This window comes from Bufo gargarizans, chromosome 10, assembly GCF_014858855.1.
Source record: "Bufo gargarizans isolate SCDJY-AF-19 chromosome 10, ASM1485885v1, whole genome shotgun sequence".
Lineage (NCBI taxonomy): Eukaryota > Metazoa > Chordata > Amphibia > Anura > Bufonidae > Bufo > Bufo gargarizans.
In genome coordinates, this window is record NC_058089.1 from 67,660,742 (window position 1) to 67,674,910 (window position 14,169).

The window sequence follows — 14,169 nt, forward strand, 5'->3', positions numbered from 1 at the left end:
GCACAACAGATCCTGTCTATAATATGTCAGACATAAAAACAGTGCTAATAGAAATACATTTACCACTCCCATCCTTTGCCTTGCTCATCCAGGGCTTGCAGCACAGTCACTGGAGGTAGGTATCAGCAGTATCTCACAGCTGACACCCTCCGCATATAGAGTGGGCTACATGTACAGTGCATGGTTGTAATCAGGTTAATTGACCCAATTATCATGTATGAAAAATATTGGGACACAAATTATGAGCATTGTAGATCTGCAGTGACTGCTAGGAGTTTTAAACCAATGGCAAGAACTGTTAAAATATTTCAAAGCTGTTATTTTCTGACACTAGGAATGCACCAGGGATAATGTGGGTTTTTATTTCAGTAATGTCCAATGTCCTATAAAATCTATAAATCAGAGGATTATTGGAACTCTGTGTCTGTTCCTTTAAAATTAATATAAAAGTTAGCAATTTCAGATTACCTGTGTGAATATACATTTCTTGCAGCATTCAGACAGGACAAGCTTAAGCAGCAACCATGATGCAAGGATTCAAACAGCTAAAGAAAAGAAAATAACGTAGAGCTTATAAGTAAAGTATGCAAGTTTCTACAAGTGATAAGAAATGTGTACAATCTATACTCACAGAATTTAGGTCGCAGTCTGTCCCAGAAAGGTTAAGATAACAAAGTGATGTACAATGAATTAAGAATTCGAAGAAATTCTACAAAGAAAATAAATTATTATATTTTGAAAATATTCACTAAATTTTCACTATAAACATACAATGTCAACTGTGCTTTTCAGTTAGGCATCTGAGGTTTTGTTTGCCTAGATCCATTCTTTCCCATAATTTCTTGTTTATGACAATTACGTTTTTGTTAAAAATTGTCCTACATCAATATCATGAAGATAACCTCAGGTACCAGATACAGTAACCTCAGGTGCCAATTTGTGCAGTTGGTCAGTTTCCCAAACCATCTGTGTTACTCAACATGGCCATTTGTATTAATAGGACTTACTTTGTACACCCAGTGTAAAGAAGTCCCAAAAAGAAAAACTAGCACACTCACATGTTAAATATAATGCGTGTTCACTGCACAGATCTACAGTGCATGTACAAACTGATGCAGCATGAATAAAATGAATTTTTATTTCATATCTTCATAAAAAATGTTGATACATCTTCGCAAACAAGGTTAGCTTACATGTTATATTTCTATGACTAAAGCTTAATGCACATGGTCGTGGAACACGGATCGTGAGATACCGGCCTGGATTCCTGCTCAGTGCAGGAGCGCACAACATTGTTGGTTGCTATGACGCCGTGCGCTTCGTGCCGCTGCTGTACTGTACTGTGTGCATGAGGCTTAAGATTGCTACACTCGGTCGAAACATGTAAGCTAAAAGGAGTGCTATAGTACCTGGGATTCATATGTGGATATTATACATTTTAAAGATTTTATCGCGTGCTGGATTCAACACCTTCTTTCTTCAGTAAGCTAACCTTGTCTCAGACAAGTTGTGAAGATGTACCAAAAGTCTTTAATGAAGATATAAAATCAAGGAATACCGTACATTTTATTCATCACACTGGATTGGTTTTTACTTTCTATGTACAATGTTCCTGTGATGCACATGTATGTAATACTTGCGATTTTTTTACCTGTATCTCATTTCTTGTTTTACTTTTATAAATAAATAAATAAAAAATAAATAAAATTACATTTGAAAAAATCCAGAGGCACAATTTAAATTCTATTCATGTGATAAACCCTTTATCACCTATTCACATATAGATAAATGTAGGATTGCTGGGGGTTTAACCAATGGGAGCCCCAGAGATCCTGATAACAGAGAGCCTCAGAGTCCCTTATTTAACCCCTTCTACCCCGGGCCAGTTTTCACCTTCCTGCCCAGGCCATTTTTTGCAAATCTGATATGTGTCACTTTATGTGGTAATAACTTTGGAACGCTTTTATTTATCCAAGCCATTTAGAATAATTTTTTCTCGTGACACATTGTACTTCATGACAGTCATAAATATGAGTTGAAATATTTCACCTTTATAAAAAATACAAAATTTACAAAAAATGTAGAAAAACTTGCAATTTTCAAAATTTCTCTGCTTTTAAAAAAGAAAGTGATACCTCGTGAAATATTTATTACTTAACATTCCCTATATGTCTACTTTATGTTTGCACTCCTCAAGTTACTCAAAACTGATTTTACAAACTTTGTTAACCCTTTAGGTGTTCCACAAAAATTAAGCCTCATTCACACGTCAGTGTTCCACGGACGTGTGCTGTTCGTGTTCTCCACGGATAGCACACGTCCCCATTCATTTTAATGTGTGTATTCAGACGTTTTTTAATGTGTGTATTCAGGCGGGTGAAGACATTTGTATCGTAATGCATTGGCTGTAATTGTATTACACATTGTAATACACTCCCAGCGTGCTTGCCTGTGAGACCCAGCGGGCTAGGTCTCACAGGCTTACATGAAAGGTAGCATGATGCCTATTGAAGGCATCGGATGTCTTCCCAGCCATTGGGTCCCCATCACCACAGCGCGGGGACCCAATGGGTACTCCCTCCCTCCAAAGACATTGCGGTCAGCGCTGACCCTGCTAGGGTTAATATGCCGGCATCAGTGTTTTCACCGATGCTGGTGCATACAGCAGGGGCACGGGTAATGGTAACAGTTGGACCCCTGTTGCTCATCGCGCTGGGATTTATGTGAGTCAACCCTTTCCCCTTTTTTCACATTGTTTTTTAGGTGTAAACCAATAAAATATTACCTTTTAAATAGTTAATTAGGACAAGACAGTATAGCAATAACAAAATTGGCCAGTGTCAGCCTCTGCCTCCCCAGAAGTCTATGGGACCAGAGAACATTTGTGCTAGAGAAATGGTACAGTCATTTAGGACAATGAGACACACTAAACTCTAGCTGACCAGAAGTATTACTGCCTGCTGAATTACATTAAGGTGAAGTAGAGATGAGCAACCCTTTTAAGATTTGATTGACTGAAATTTTTTGCTTTTATATATTTTTTTTTTATCAGGAAAGCTTAATTGTATAGCTTTGGGTTTTGGGGTAAAATATTCAAATTAGCTTTTGTGACAAAAAAGTTACTAAAAGTAATTTTTTTCTGATGCCTGTTAGACATGCTAATTTGCATATCATTTTTTCTGACAACAAGATGAGCATTGCCTAATCTCCAATAGTCATTATAAATATTAACTGGTCTCCATAATAGAAATAATATTCAGCCAGAAGTCCCCCAAGGCCTCTACACTAGAAAATCTGATTATGTCTGCTTTCCTCTGATAAAGGGCTTTTGTCCTGAAAGACCTAGTTGCAGATGTGAGGCTAAGTTTTGAGTTGTGCTATGTTTGAAAGGCTGAGCAATGAATGGAAGGCTGTGCTGTAGTTGTGAAACACTCAGCTTTTGTTAATCATTTTTCGATGGGTTTTTCTCAGGTGGGACTTTCTAGTTGCAAAATATTTTGGTTTATTAGAATCCAAATTTTTGGGGAAATTCAAGATGAGTTCCATATTAATAAAATTGATTTGCTTGTCTAGAGTATGCATATTTTGCTCCATAGATCAATTTACCCCTATTTTTTTACCCACTAGGTTTTTGGCGGCAGCCTCAAACTGTTAAATCAGTGCTCTTTCATAATAACATTTTTAGTAATGTTGAGAGAACCAAAGCATCTGAAGCAGAATTCAATCCGAGGTTAAAGAAAAATGTTACTCACCACAAAGCCAAATTTCCTCATGCTTTTATGGAAATGAATCGGATTTAAAAAAATAAATAAAAAATAGCTGCAGCATGTGTTACAAAGTGAAAGTAAGAATCCCGAGAACGCTTTATGACTAGAGATGAGCAAATTTCTCAAATGTAACATTGCCAGTTTGGCAGAGGAAGTTAAACGCAGTGCCACTTGAACTATTTCTTACATGTGTTGTTATATGCATGAACTGTGCTATTTTTTATGCTGATGTTTAAAAATCCTGGCTGATCCACACCTGATTCATATTCACAAAGGTCAGTTTCTCCACATTTTGGGTGGACAGGCAAGTTCTCCTTGGGGTAACTATGACCTCCGCTGCACTAAACACCCACTCTGATGCGACATTGCTGGCCAGGCAGGAAAGCTTGCGGCCACAAATCGAGTTTGGCTGCCCGGTAGGTCAGGGGATCTTTTATGTGGGGTGGCAGGGTGCACTCCAAGTATGCCACAACCTGCTGGTTCAGGTTCTGCTCTATATCTAGCTGAATCTAGTAAATCTTCAAGGTTTAACACTCTTTAGAAATGACAGGGCTAACCGCAAAGGTGGTTGTGAATTTCTGTATGTATGCAAGGAGTGATATAAAAAGTAAGTGTGAAAGAAACAATTGTGGATGACGGTTGTAAAGTTGTTGAAACCTTGTGGGTGGAATTACAGAGGGAAGAAAACAATGAAAAAAATTATTTTGGTGTAGACCTCCCCAATATCACTGAGGAGATAGAAGATCAACTGTATGTGCAAATGGAGCGGGCGGCACAGACTGACACAGTGGTGATAATGGGAGATTTTAACTATCCGAACATAGATTGGGAACATCAGAAGAAAGGGATCCAGCTTCCAAGATGGCAGTAATAAACGTGATATTCTTTATTTCATGGGTGCAGAATAAAATACAACTGTCACCATCATATCTTTGAGAAGTTCTGTTAGACGTTCTCCAGTACCTTCTGCATGATCTTCTTTTGTTTTGCTTTCATCTAACCCCTCCTCCCGCTCCCAGCTGTCATCTATTGGCAGTGATTGCCTCCCTATATATCTTATCCCCATACTGCCTTACCTTGCGGTTTATACAACTTCCTTGAGTGTGCTGATGCTAGAAGCTGTTACTACTGCATCCACAAGATAAGTCTGTTTTCTTTATTTCTGTTTGCCTGTGAGCTTGATCCTAGGTGACCCTGACTCCCTTCGTATTAAGTGTAGGGAGCCGGTGGTCGTGTCCCCTCACTATTATAGGGTGTTCAGGTGCATACAGTCGAGGAACGAGGGTATGCAATTTTTTACCATTGAGATTTTTGCATAGGCTGAGCAGTAAGGGCCTGCAGATCAGCTCACCAGCAGGCCCACACCTAAAATCTTTTACAGGGTGAGCTCACCTGCAGGCCCTTGCATGGTGACCTGCAGGCCCTTCCATATAATATTTTACAGGGTCAGCTCACCAGCAGGCCCGCATCTAAAATCTTTTACAGGGTCAGCTCACCTGCAGGCCCTTGCATAAAATTTTTTAGAGGGTCAGCTCACTAGCAGGCCCTCGCCTACAATCTTTTAAAGGGTCAGCTCACTTGCAGGCCCTCCCATATATGTCACGGATGATGTTACAGAACACTAGAAGACACAAAAGAAGATCCGACTGACTTGATCCAAAACTAAGGAACAAAAGGGTAAGCCCTGTAACAGCCCTGGCTCTCTCCCTTACTGCTCAGCCTATGCAAAAATCTCAATGGTAGAAAATTGCATACCCTCGTTCCTTGACTATATGCACCTGAACACCCTATAATAGTGAGGGGACACGACCACCGGCTCCCTACACTTAATACGGAGGGAGTCAGGGTCACCTAGGATCAAGCTCACAGGCAAACAGAAATAAAGAAAACAGACTTATCTTGTGGATACAGTAGTAACAGCTTCTAGCATCAGCATACTCCAGGAAGTTGTATAAACCACAAGGTAAGGCAGTATGGGGAGGAGATATATAGGGAGGCAATCACTGCCAATAGATGACAGCTGGGAGAGGGAGGAGAGATGTCAAAACGAAAGCAAAACAAAAGAAGATCATGCAGAAGGTACTGGAGAACGTCTAACAGAACTTTTCAAAGATCTGGTGGTGACAACAACATATATAGATTGGGAACATGGTTCTGCCTCTGTTGCAAAAGGAAGAAGATTCCTCAGCTTTCTGCAGGATAATGTTTTGGGCCAGTTTGTAGAAGATCCTACTAGAGGTGATGCTCAGCTGGATCTAGTAATTTCTAACAATGCAGAGCTTGTGATAAATGTTACTGTCCGTGAAAACCTTGGTTACAGTGACCATAATATAATTATATTAAACTAAATTGTAAAAAACAAACTCCGGTTGGTAGGGCAAAAACACTTAATTTTAAAAAAGTGAATATCCCAGGGTTTAGCGCTGCACTTCAGGACATAGACTGGGAGCAACTATTATCACATATAGACACTATTAGTGATGAGCGGCAGGGGTCATATTCAAATTTGTGATATTTCGCAAATATTTTATAGAATATTCGTTGATTATTCGCAAATTTGAATATTCGTTATAATATACTTTTTGTTTTACTCGAAAAATCATCAATGTAATGATCGTGTAATATGCAAATATTACGCAATCAATACAGGCGTGGGTCAAAAAGGAATATATAGCACTATATTCGATATAGTGTCATTTATTTGTTTTTTAGAATATTTGTAATTTTTTTCCATCTGAAGTTATGATTCCTTCCTGCTTAAAGGGAACCTGTCATGTGGATATTTGATTATAATCTAACTAATTATATACAATCATTAACTACTAAAAAGTACCTTAGATGTATTCACTTACTGGTGTAACAGATGGTCACCTCATAATATACACATAAAGATGCCGCATGCTGCATGCTAATGAGCCGATTTGAGTCCAGCGTGATGTCATTGAGTCCAGCGTATATTTAATTCAGAGCTATAGCCACTCCCCTGCTCACCTGCTGCTGATTCATATGGAAAAAAACTGTCATTCAGCAGCAGGTAGGCGGGGAGAGTCAGGAGCTCATGAATATTCAGGACTCATCATTATCAGTTGTAGCTTTTCAATACAAGATGTTGGCAGATTGACTGGGTCAACTAAAGAAAGTGACCCAGCATTTTGCTAAGATAATCTGCCACTTACTTATGTTGCCCTTAGTTAGGACACCATAAAACTGGTGACAGATTCCCTTTAAGTTGCTTGTCAAGCAACATAAGCAGGGAGGAATCATAACTTCAGATGGAAAAAAATGACGAATATTCAAAAAAAAACTATATATATAAATTTTTTTAGAATATTCGTCTTTTTCTTTTTTTTAAATCTGTACAGTTGTTCCACTTCGGCATACTCCTCCCCGACAAGCGTCCCCGTCAACATGGGAATGCCCGGGGGTTAGATTATACCATCGGATCTGAGTTTTCACGATCTCAGTGAGATCTAAAAAAAGAATATATTCGATATAGTGCTATATTCGTTTTTTAGAATATTTCGTCATTTTTTTCCATCTGAAGTCATGATTCCTCCCTGCTTAAGTTGCTTGTGGGCCAATGACTTATTGGCCCACAAGCAAGAAGCAGGGAGGAATCATGTGTTCAGATGGGAGAAAATGACGAATATTCGCTATAACGAATATATAGCACTATATTTGAAATATTCGCGAATTTGCTATTCGAATATTCGCGCTCAACACTAGACACTATTACTAAATGGATAAGTATATTGTTAAATACATTCCTAGAGGTAACAAGTACAAGCAAATAAAATGAAACCCTACATGGCTAACAAATAGTGTAAACAGGGCAATAAATGATGAAATACATAGGAAATACAAATCTGAGGGGTCAACTGTAGCTGTAGTATAAAGAACTAAATTAATTATGGAAGGGGGTAATAAAATCAGCTAAACTACACAATGAAAGAAAGTAAGACCATCCCCAAAACATTCTTCAAATACATAAATGCAAAATACCAAGGTCAGAACATGTAGGGCCACTAAATGAAGGTAACAGGGTGTGGGGATCAAGAGAAGGTAAAGCTCCTAAATGTTTTTTTTTTTTTTTATAGCTCTGTATATACACTGTTGTAAATACCTCAAATAAAATACTTAACTGGCGGACTGTAGCTATAGTTCCTAATATGGTAAAAAAAAAAAAAAAAAGTAAAAGTGAACAAGATCAAGGGTCCAGATCCCTAGATTGCTATAGAAGCTCAGTTCAGTTATTGCTTTGCCTCTGTTCATAATATTTACAGATTCTTTAACCCCTTCAACCACGGGCCTGTCTTCACCTTCCTGCCCAGGCCATTTTTTTTTTATCTGACATGTGTCACTTTATGTGGTAATAACTTTAAAACGCTTTTACATATACAGGCCATTCTGATACAGTTTTCTCGTCACATATCATACTTCATGACAGTGGTAAAAATTAGTAAAAAAAACATTTTTATTTATAAAAAAAATACCAAATGTACAAACAATTTGAAAAAATTAGCAAATTTCCAAATTTTAATATCTCTACTTTTATAATAAATAGTAATACCTCCAAAAAGGAGATTTAACACGTGAGGGGGCTTGTAATATATTAATTAAAATAAAATTTATGATAAAGAAAAAAAGAGAAAGAAAGAAAAGAGAAAAAGATAAGTGAAAGAATAAGATTAAAATTTAGAAAAAAAAGGCAAAAATAAATAAAATAAAAAAAAAGGCACTAAACCTGAGCATAACCAGTCAGTAATTGACAGTACTTACCGGCGCTCAGCAGGTGCAGGACCCACGAACACAGACCGCACGTGTGTGGATTAAAAAATCCCAAATACTAAACTAAAATTTACATATATAGCTAGCTGGCGCAAAAAAATAAAACACACTTGCTGATCAGCACTTGCCAGTCACAGCTCGCACACAGAAAAAGTGGTGCAGAGCCCAAAAAAGCAAAAAAAAACAAAAAAAAACAAAAAAAGGATGGCGAGGGGGGTGAAGGGGGAGAGAGGGGGGCACAGGGGCAGGGAATGGGGATCTGAAACAGCTACAGATTAGCCAAAGATCACTACAGCTGTTCCAGGTGTTGTTCTTTTTCTTCTTCTTCTGAAAAGCTCTGAATGAAAAGCTGTGATTTATGTGGTAGTACCACAAGTCCCAGCCGACAACGAGCAGCACAGAGGGGCACAGGTCCTCTCTGCAAGCAGTCACCAAGCTAGAATGGCTGCCTGCAGAGAGGCACCAACGGTTCTTTCTGCTGCATAGCGCTGCCATTCGCAGTGCTGGGAGGTGACATCAGTGTCTAATGTCCCCTCCCTGACTTCTTAGGTGACATGGGCTGATGTAATCAGCCCCAATAACCTCCATATCAGCCACCATCAGCACCACAGATAGGGCAATAGAAGTATAGCGCTGCCATAGGCTAGAGCGTTGCTCTAGCCAATCGCAGCACTGGGAAGGGACACCTGTGTCTGGTGTCCCCTCCCTGACCTTGGAGGAGACATAGGCTGATGTCATCAGCCCCCTCCCACCTCTAGCCGAGCCCCCCTGCAGCTCCATACATTACCAGCACTGCGATGGGCTGGTCTTCACTAGCCAGCCAATCGCAGCGATCGGTCGGAGCTGCAGGGGGACGGAAATACTCCTCGCCTCCCTCAGCTAAGATGGCTGACTGCTGATTAGTGCAGGCAGCTTACTCCGGTCACCGCGTGATTCGGCGCAGTGACCGGAGTTATCCATGATGTACTATTACGTCAAGATGCGGTAAGTCACCGACTTTCATGATGTAGTAGTACGTCATGTGTCGGGAAGGGGGTTAATGACAGGCATTGTACCAAGGAACTGGCGCAAGGTGAGTGTGGTGGCCATTTTCAAAAAGGGTGCTAGGTCTTTACCAGAAAGTTATAGACCAGTAAGCTTAACATCCCTAGTGGGAAAAATGTTTGAGGGCCTTCTACAGGACTAAATACAGGATTAACAGTAACAATAAATAATATAATAAGTGATAGCCAACATGGTTTTACTAAGAAGAAAAGCTGTCAAAATAACCTAATTTATTTTTATGAGGAGGTGAGTGGAAGTCTGGACAGAGGAATGGCTGTGGTTATTATGTTTTTGGACTTTGCAAAGGCATTCAATGCTGTCCCACACTGACAACTAATGGGTAGATTGAGGTCTATTGGTTTAGAAAATATCATTTGTAATTGGATTGAAAACTGGCTTCAAGATCGTATTCAAAGAGTTGTGGTTAATAATTTCTACTTGGAATGATCCCCGGTGATAAGTGGTATACCCCAAGGTTCTGTGCTGGGTCTGCTATTATTTAACTTATTCATAAATTACATAGAGGATGGGATTAATAGTGCTGTTTCTATTTTTGCAGATTACACAAATAAGGGCTCTTTCACACTTGCGTTTGTTCTTTTCCGGCATAGAGTTCCGTCGTCGGGGCTCTATGCCGGAAGAATCCTGATCAGGATTATCCCCATGCATTCTGAATGGAAAGAAATCCGTTCAGGATGCATCAGGATGTCTTCAGTTCAGGACCAGAAAGTTTTTTTTGCCAGAGAAAATACCGCAGCATGCTGCGCTTCTTGCTGCGGTCAAAAATCCTGAACACTTGCCGCAAGGCCGGATCCGGAATTAATGCCCATTGAAAGGCATTAATCCGGATCCGGCCTTCAGCTAAATGTCGTTTCGGCGCATTACCGGATCCGACGTTTAGCTTTTTCTGAATGGTTACCATGGCTGCCAGGACGCTAAAGTACTGTTTGCCATGGTAAAGTGTAGTGGGGAGCGGGGGAGCAGTATACTTACCGTCCGTGCGGCTCCCGGGGCGCTTCAGAGTGACGTCAGGGCGCCCCACGTGCATGGATGAAGTGATCGCATGGATCACGTCATCCATGCGCATGGGGCGCTCTGACGTCATTCTGGAGTGCCCCGGGAGCCGCACGGGCGGTAAGTATACTGTTCCCCCGCTCCCCACTACTACTATGGCAACCAGGACTTTAATAGCGTCCTGGCTGCCATAGTAACACTGAACGCATTTTGAAGACTGATCCGTCTTCAAATGCTTTCAGTTCACTTGCGTTTTTCCGGATCCGGCGTGTAATTCCGGCAAATGGAGTACACGGCGGATCCGGACAACGCAAGTGTGAAAGAGCCCTAAGCTTGACTCGCTAGATACCTAACTTGACCCAGATAATTGTGACAAAATAAAATATAGCTTTTGTTTGTCCAAGTCAGCTTGAAAATTATTAACATCTTCTATAGACTGTACCATATTACAAAGTTTGGTGTCATCTGCAAAAATATTGCATGCATGCTGTTATCTACTAATACACCCGGATCCTTCTCAACAAGTGACTCCCTCAGGACACATGCTGCATGCAGGTTATTGGCCCCCAGGTGCATAACTTTACATTTATCAATATTAAACCTCATTTGCCAAGGGGAGGCCCAAAAAGTAAGTTTGTCCAAGTCAGCTTGAAAATTATTAACATCTTCTAAAGACTGTACCATATTACAAAGTTTGGGGTCATCTGCAAAAGTATGTACAAAGAAACTAAAGAACCTTATCTGGGTATAGCTTTATTTTACAAACTACACAAATAAGCCTGACAGGCTAGATACCTAACTTGACCCAGATAATTGTGACAAAATAAAATATAGCTTTTAATAATATCTGTTAAAACACATAAGTGAGCCAGACAAACAGGTATTAAAATAAACTGTGCCCTGTGTATTGATGACTAGCGTGTTTGTGTTTTATTTCTACTGGCTGGGGTGTGCACCTTCCCTGCTGCAGTACCACACTTGCTCATATTACTGCACTAATCGCCAGTTACTTCACTGGTTCTTGTATAAAGCTAAGGCTACTTTCACACTAGCGGCACGGACCTCCGGCAGACTGTTCCATCGGGTGAACAGCCTGGCAGATCCGTCATGTCGCTAGTGACTGTGTGCCTCCGGACTGCCGCTCTGTCCCCATTGACTATAAAAAGTTTCAAGTAAAAAAAAAAGCATCCTTTTAAAAAAAAAATGGGAAAAAAAGGAAAGTAGACATATTAGGTATTGTCCCATCTGTATTGACCGGCTATATAAAAACATCACATGACCTAACACCTCAGGTGAACATCGTCCAAAAAGTAAAATAAAAACTGTGCAAAAAAAACCCCATTCTTTTTGTCACCTTACATAACTAAAAGTGCAATACAAAGCGATCAAAAAGGCCACCTCATCCTGCAAAAAATAAGCTCCTACCTAAGACAATCGCCCAAAAAAAAACTATGGCTCTCAGACTAAGGAGACACTAAAATATTTTTTTTTTTGTTTCAAAAATGATTTTATATTGTGTTAAATGTGAAAAAAAATAAAAAAGTTGGGATATTAAATATTGCGACATATGTAACAACCTGCTCTATAAAAATACCACATGACCTAACCCCTCATGTGAACACCGTAAAAAAAAAAAATAACTCTCCTTACTCACCTTACATCACAAAAAGTATAATAGCAAGCGATCAAACAGTTATATGCATCCCAAAATAGTGCCAATCAAACCATCATCTCATCCCGCAAAAATGATACCCTTCCTAAGACAATCACCCAAAAAATTAAACAGGCTCTCAGACTATAGACACTAAAACATGATTTTTTGGTTTCAAAAATGATATTAGTGTATAAAACTTAAATAAATAAAGTATACATATTAGGTATTGCCACGGCTGTAACAACCTACTCTATAAAAATATTGCATGATTTAATCCCTCAGGTAAACAACGTAAAAAAATAAAATAAAATAAAAACGGTGTCAAAAAGCAATTTTGTCACCTTACATCACAAAAAGTATAATAGCAAGCAATCAAATCTCATCTAATCTCTCAAAAATTATACCTTATCTAAGACAATTGCCCAAAAAATAAAAGAAATATGACTCTCAGACTATGGAGACACTAAAACATGATTTATTTATTTTTGTTTCAAAAATGATATCATTGTGTAAAACTTAAATTATAAAAAAGTATACATATTAGGTATCGCCACATCCGTAACATCACATGACCAAGCCCCTCAGGTAAACACCATAAAAAAAAAAAAATGCCCAAAAATAAATTTTGGGTCACCTTTCATAACAAATATTGCAACACCAAGCGCTCAAAAAGGCGTATGCTCCCCAAAATAGTACAAATCAAACAGTCACCTCATCCCGCAAAAAATGAGACTCTACCTAAGACAATTGGTCAAAAAATAAAAAAGCTATGGCTCTCAGACAATGGAGACACTAAGATATGATTTTTTTGCTTCAAAACTGCTATTATTGTGCTAAAGTGAAAAAAAAAGGGTATACTTATTAGGTATTGCCGCTTCCATAACAACCTGCTCTATAAAAATATCACATGACCTAACCACTCAGGTTAACACCATAAAAAATAATTCATTGTGTCAAAAAAACATTTTTTGTCACCTTACGTCACAAAAAGTGCAATACCAAGTGATCAAAAAGTCATATGCAACCTAAAATAGTACCAATCAAACCATCATCTCATACTGAAAAAAATGAGCCCCTATATAAGACACCTATATAAGACACTCGCCCCCCAAAAAACTAAAAATACTATGGCTTTCAGAATATGGAGACACAAAGTCATATTTGGTATTGTCACATCCGTCACAACCTGCTCTATAAAAATACCACATGATCTAACCTGTCAGATGAGCACTGCTAATAACAAAAAATAAAAACTGTGCCAAAACAGCTATTTTTGTTACCTTGCCTCACAAAAAGTGTATTATAGAGCAACCAAAAATCATGTACCTTAAAATAATATCAAGAAAACTTCCACCTTATCCCGTAGTTTCCAAAATGGGGTAATTTGGGGGATTTTCTACTCTAGGGGTGCATTAGGGGGTCTTCAAATGGGACATAGTATAAAAAAAACAGTCGCGCAAAATCTGCCTTCCGAAAAACCATATGGCGTTCCTTTCCTTCTGTACCCTGCCATGTGCCCATACAACAGTTTACAACCACATATGGGGTGTTTATGCAAACTACACAATCAGGGCAAAAAATATTTAGTTTTGTTTGGCTGTTAACCCTTGCTTTGTTAGCGGAAAAAATGGATTAAAATGGAAAATCTGCCAAAATAGTTAAATTCTGAAATTTCCTCTCCATTTTCCATTAATTCTTGTGGAACACCTAAAGAGTTAGCAAAGTTTGTAAAATCAGTTTTGAATACCTTGAGGGGTGTAGTTTCTAAAATGGGGTCATTTTGGGGTGGTTTCTATAATGTAAGCCTCACAAAGTGACTTCAGACCGGAACTGGTCCTTAAAATGTGGGTTCTGGAAATTTTCTGAAAAATGTCAAGATTTACTTCTAAACTTCTAAGCCTT

General features: G+C 38.9%; 1 protein-coding gene across 3 annotated transcripts in view; it reads right to left on the reverse strand.

The window, feature by feature from the left end:
* The window catches only part of LOC122921143 (capping protein, Arp2/3 and myosin-I linker protein 3-like), a 782,130-nt gene that overhangs the window by 342,076 nt on the left and 425,885 nt on the right, over positions 1–14,169 (reverse strand). For all 3 annotated transcript variants that reach the window (XM_044271159.1, XM_044271158.1, XM_044271160.1), the window contains 2 exons: positions 632–709; positions 469–545 (listed from right to left, as the gene is read on the reverse strand). In XM_044271159.1, the coding sequence (XP_044127094.1) occupies positions 469–545; positions 632–709 (155 nt within the window). The remainder of the gene's footprint in view (positions 1–468; positions 546–631; positions 710–14,169) is intronic.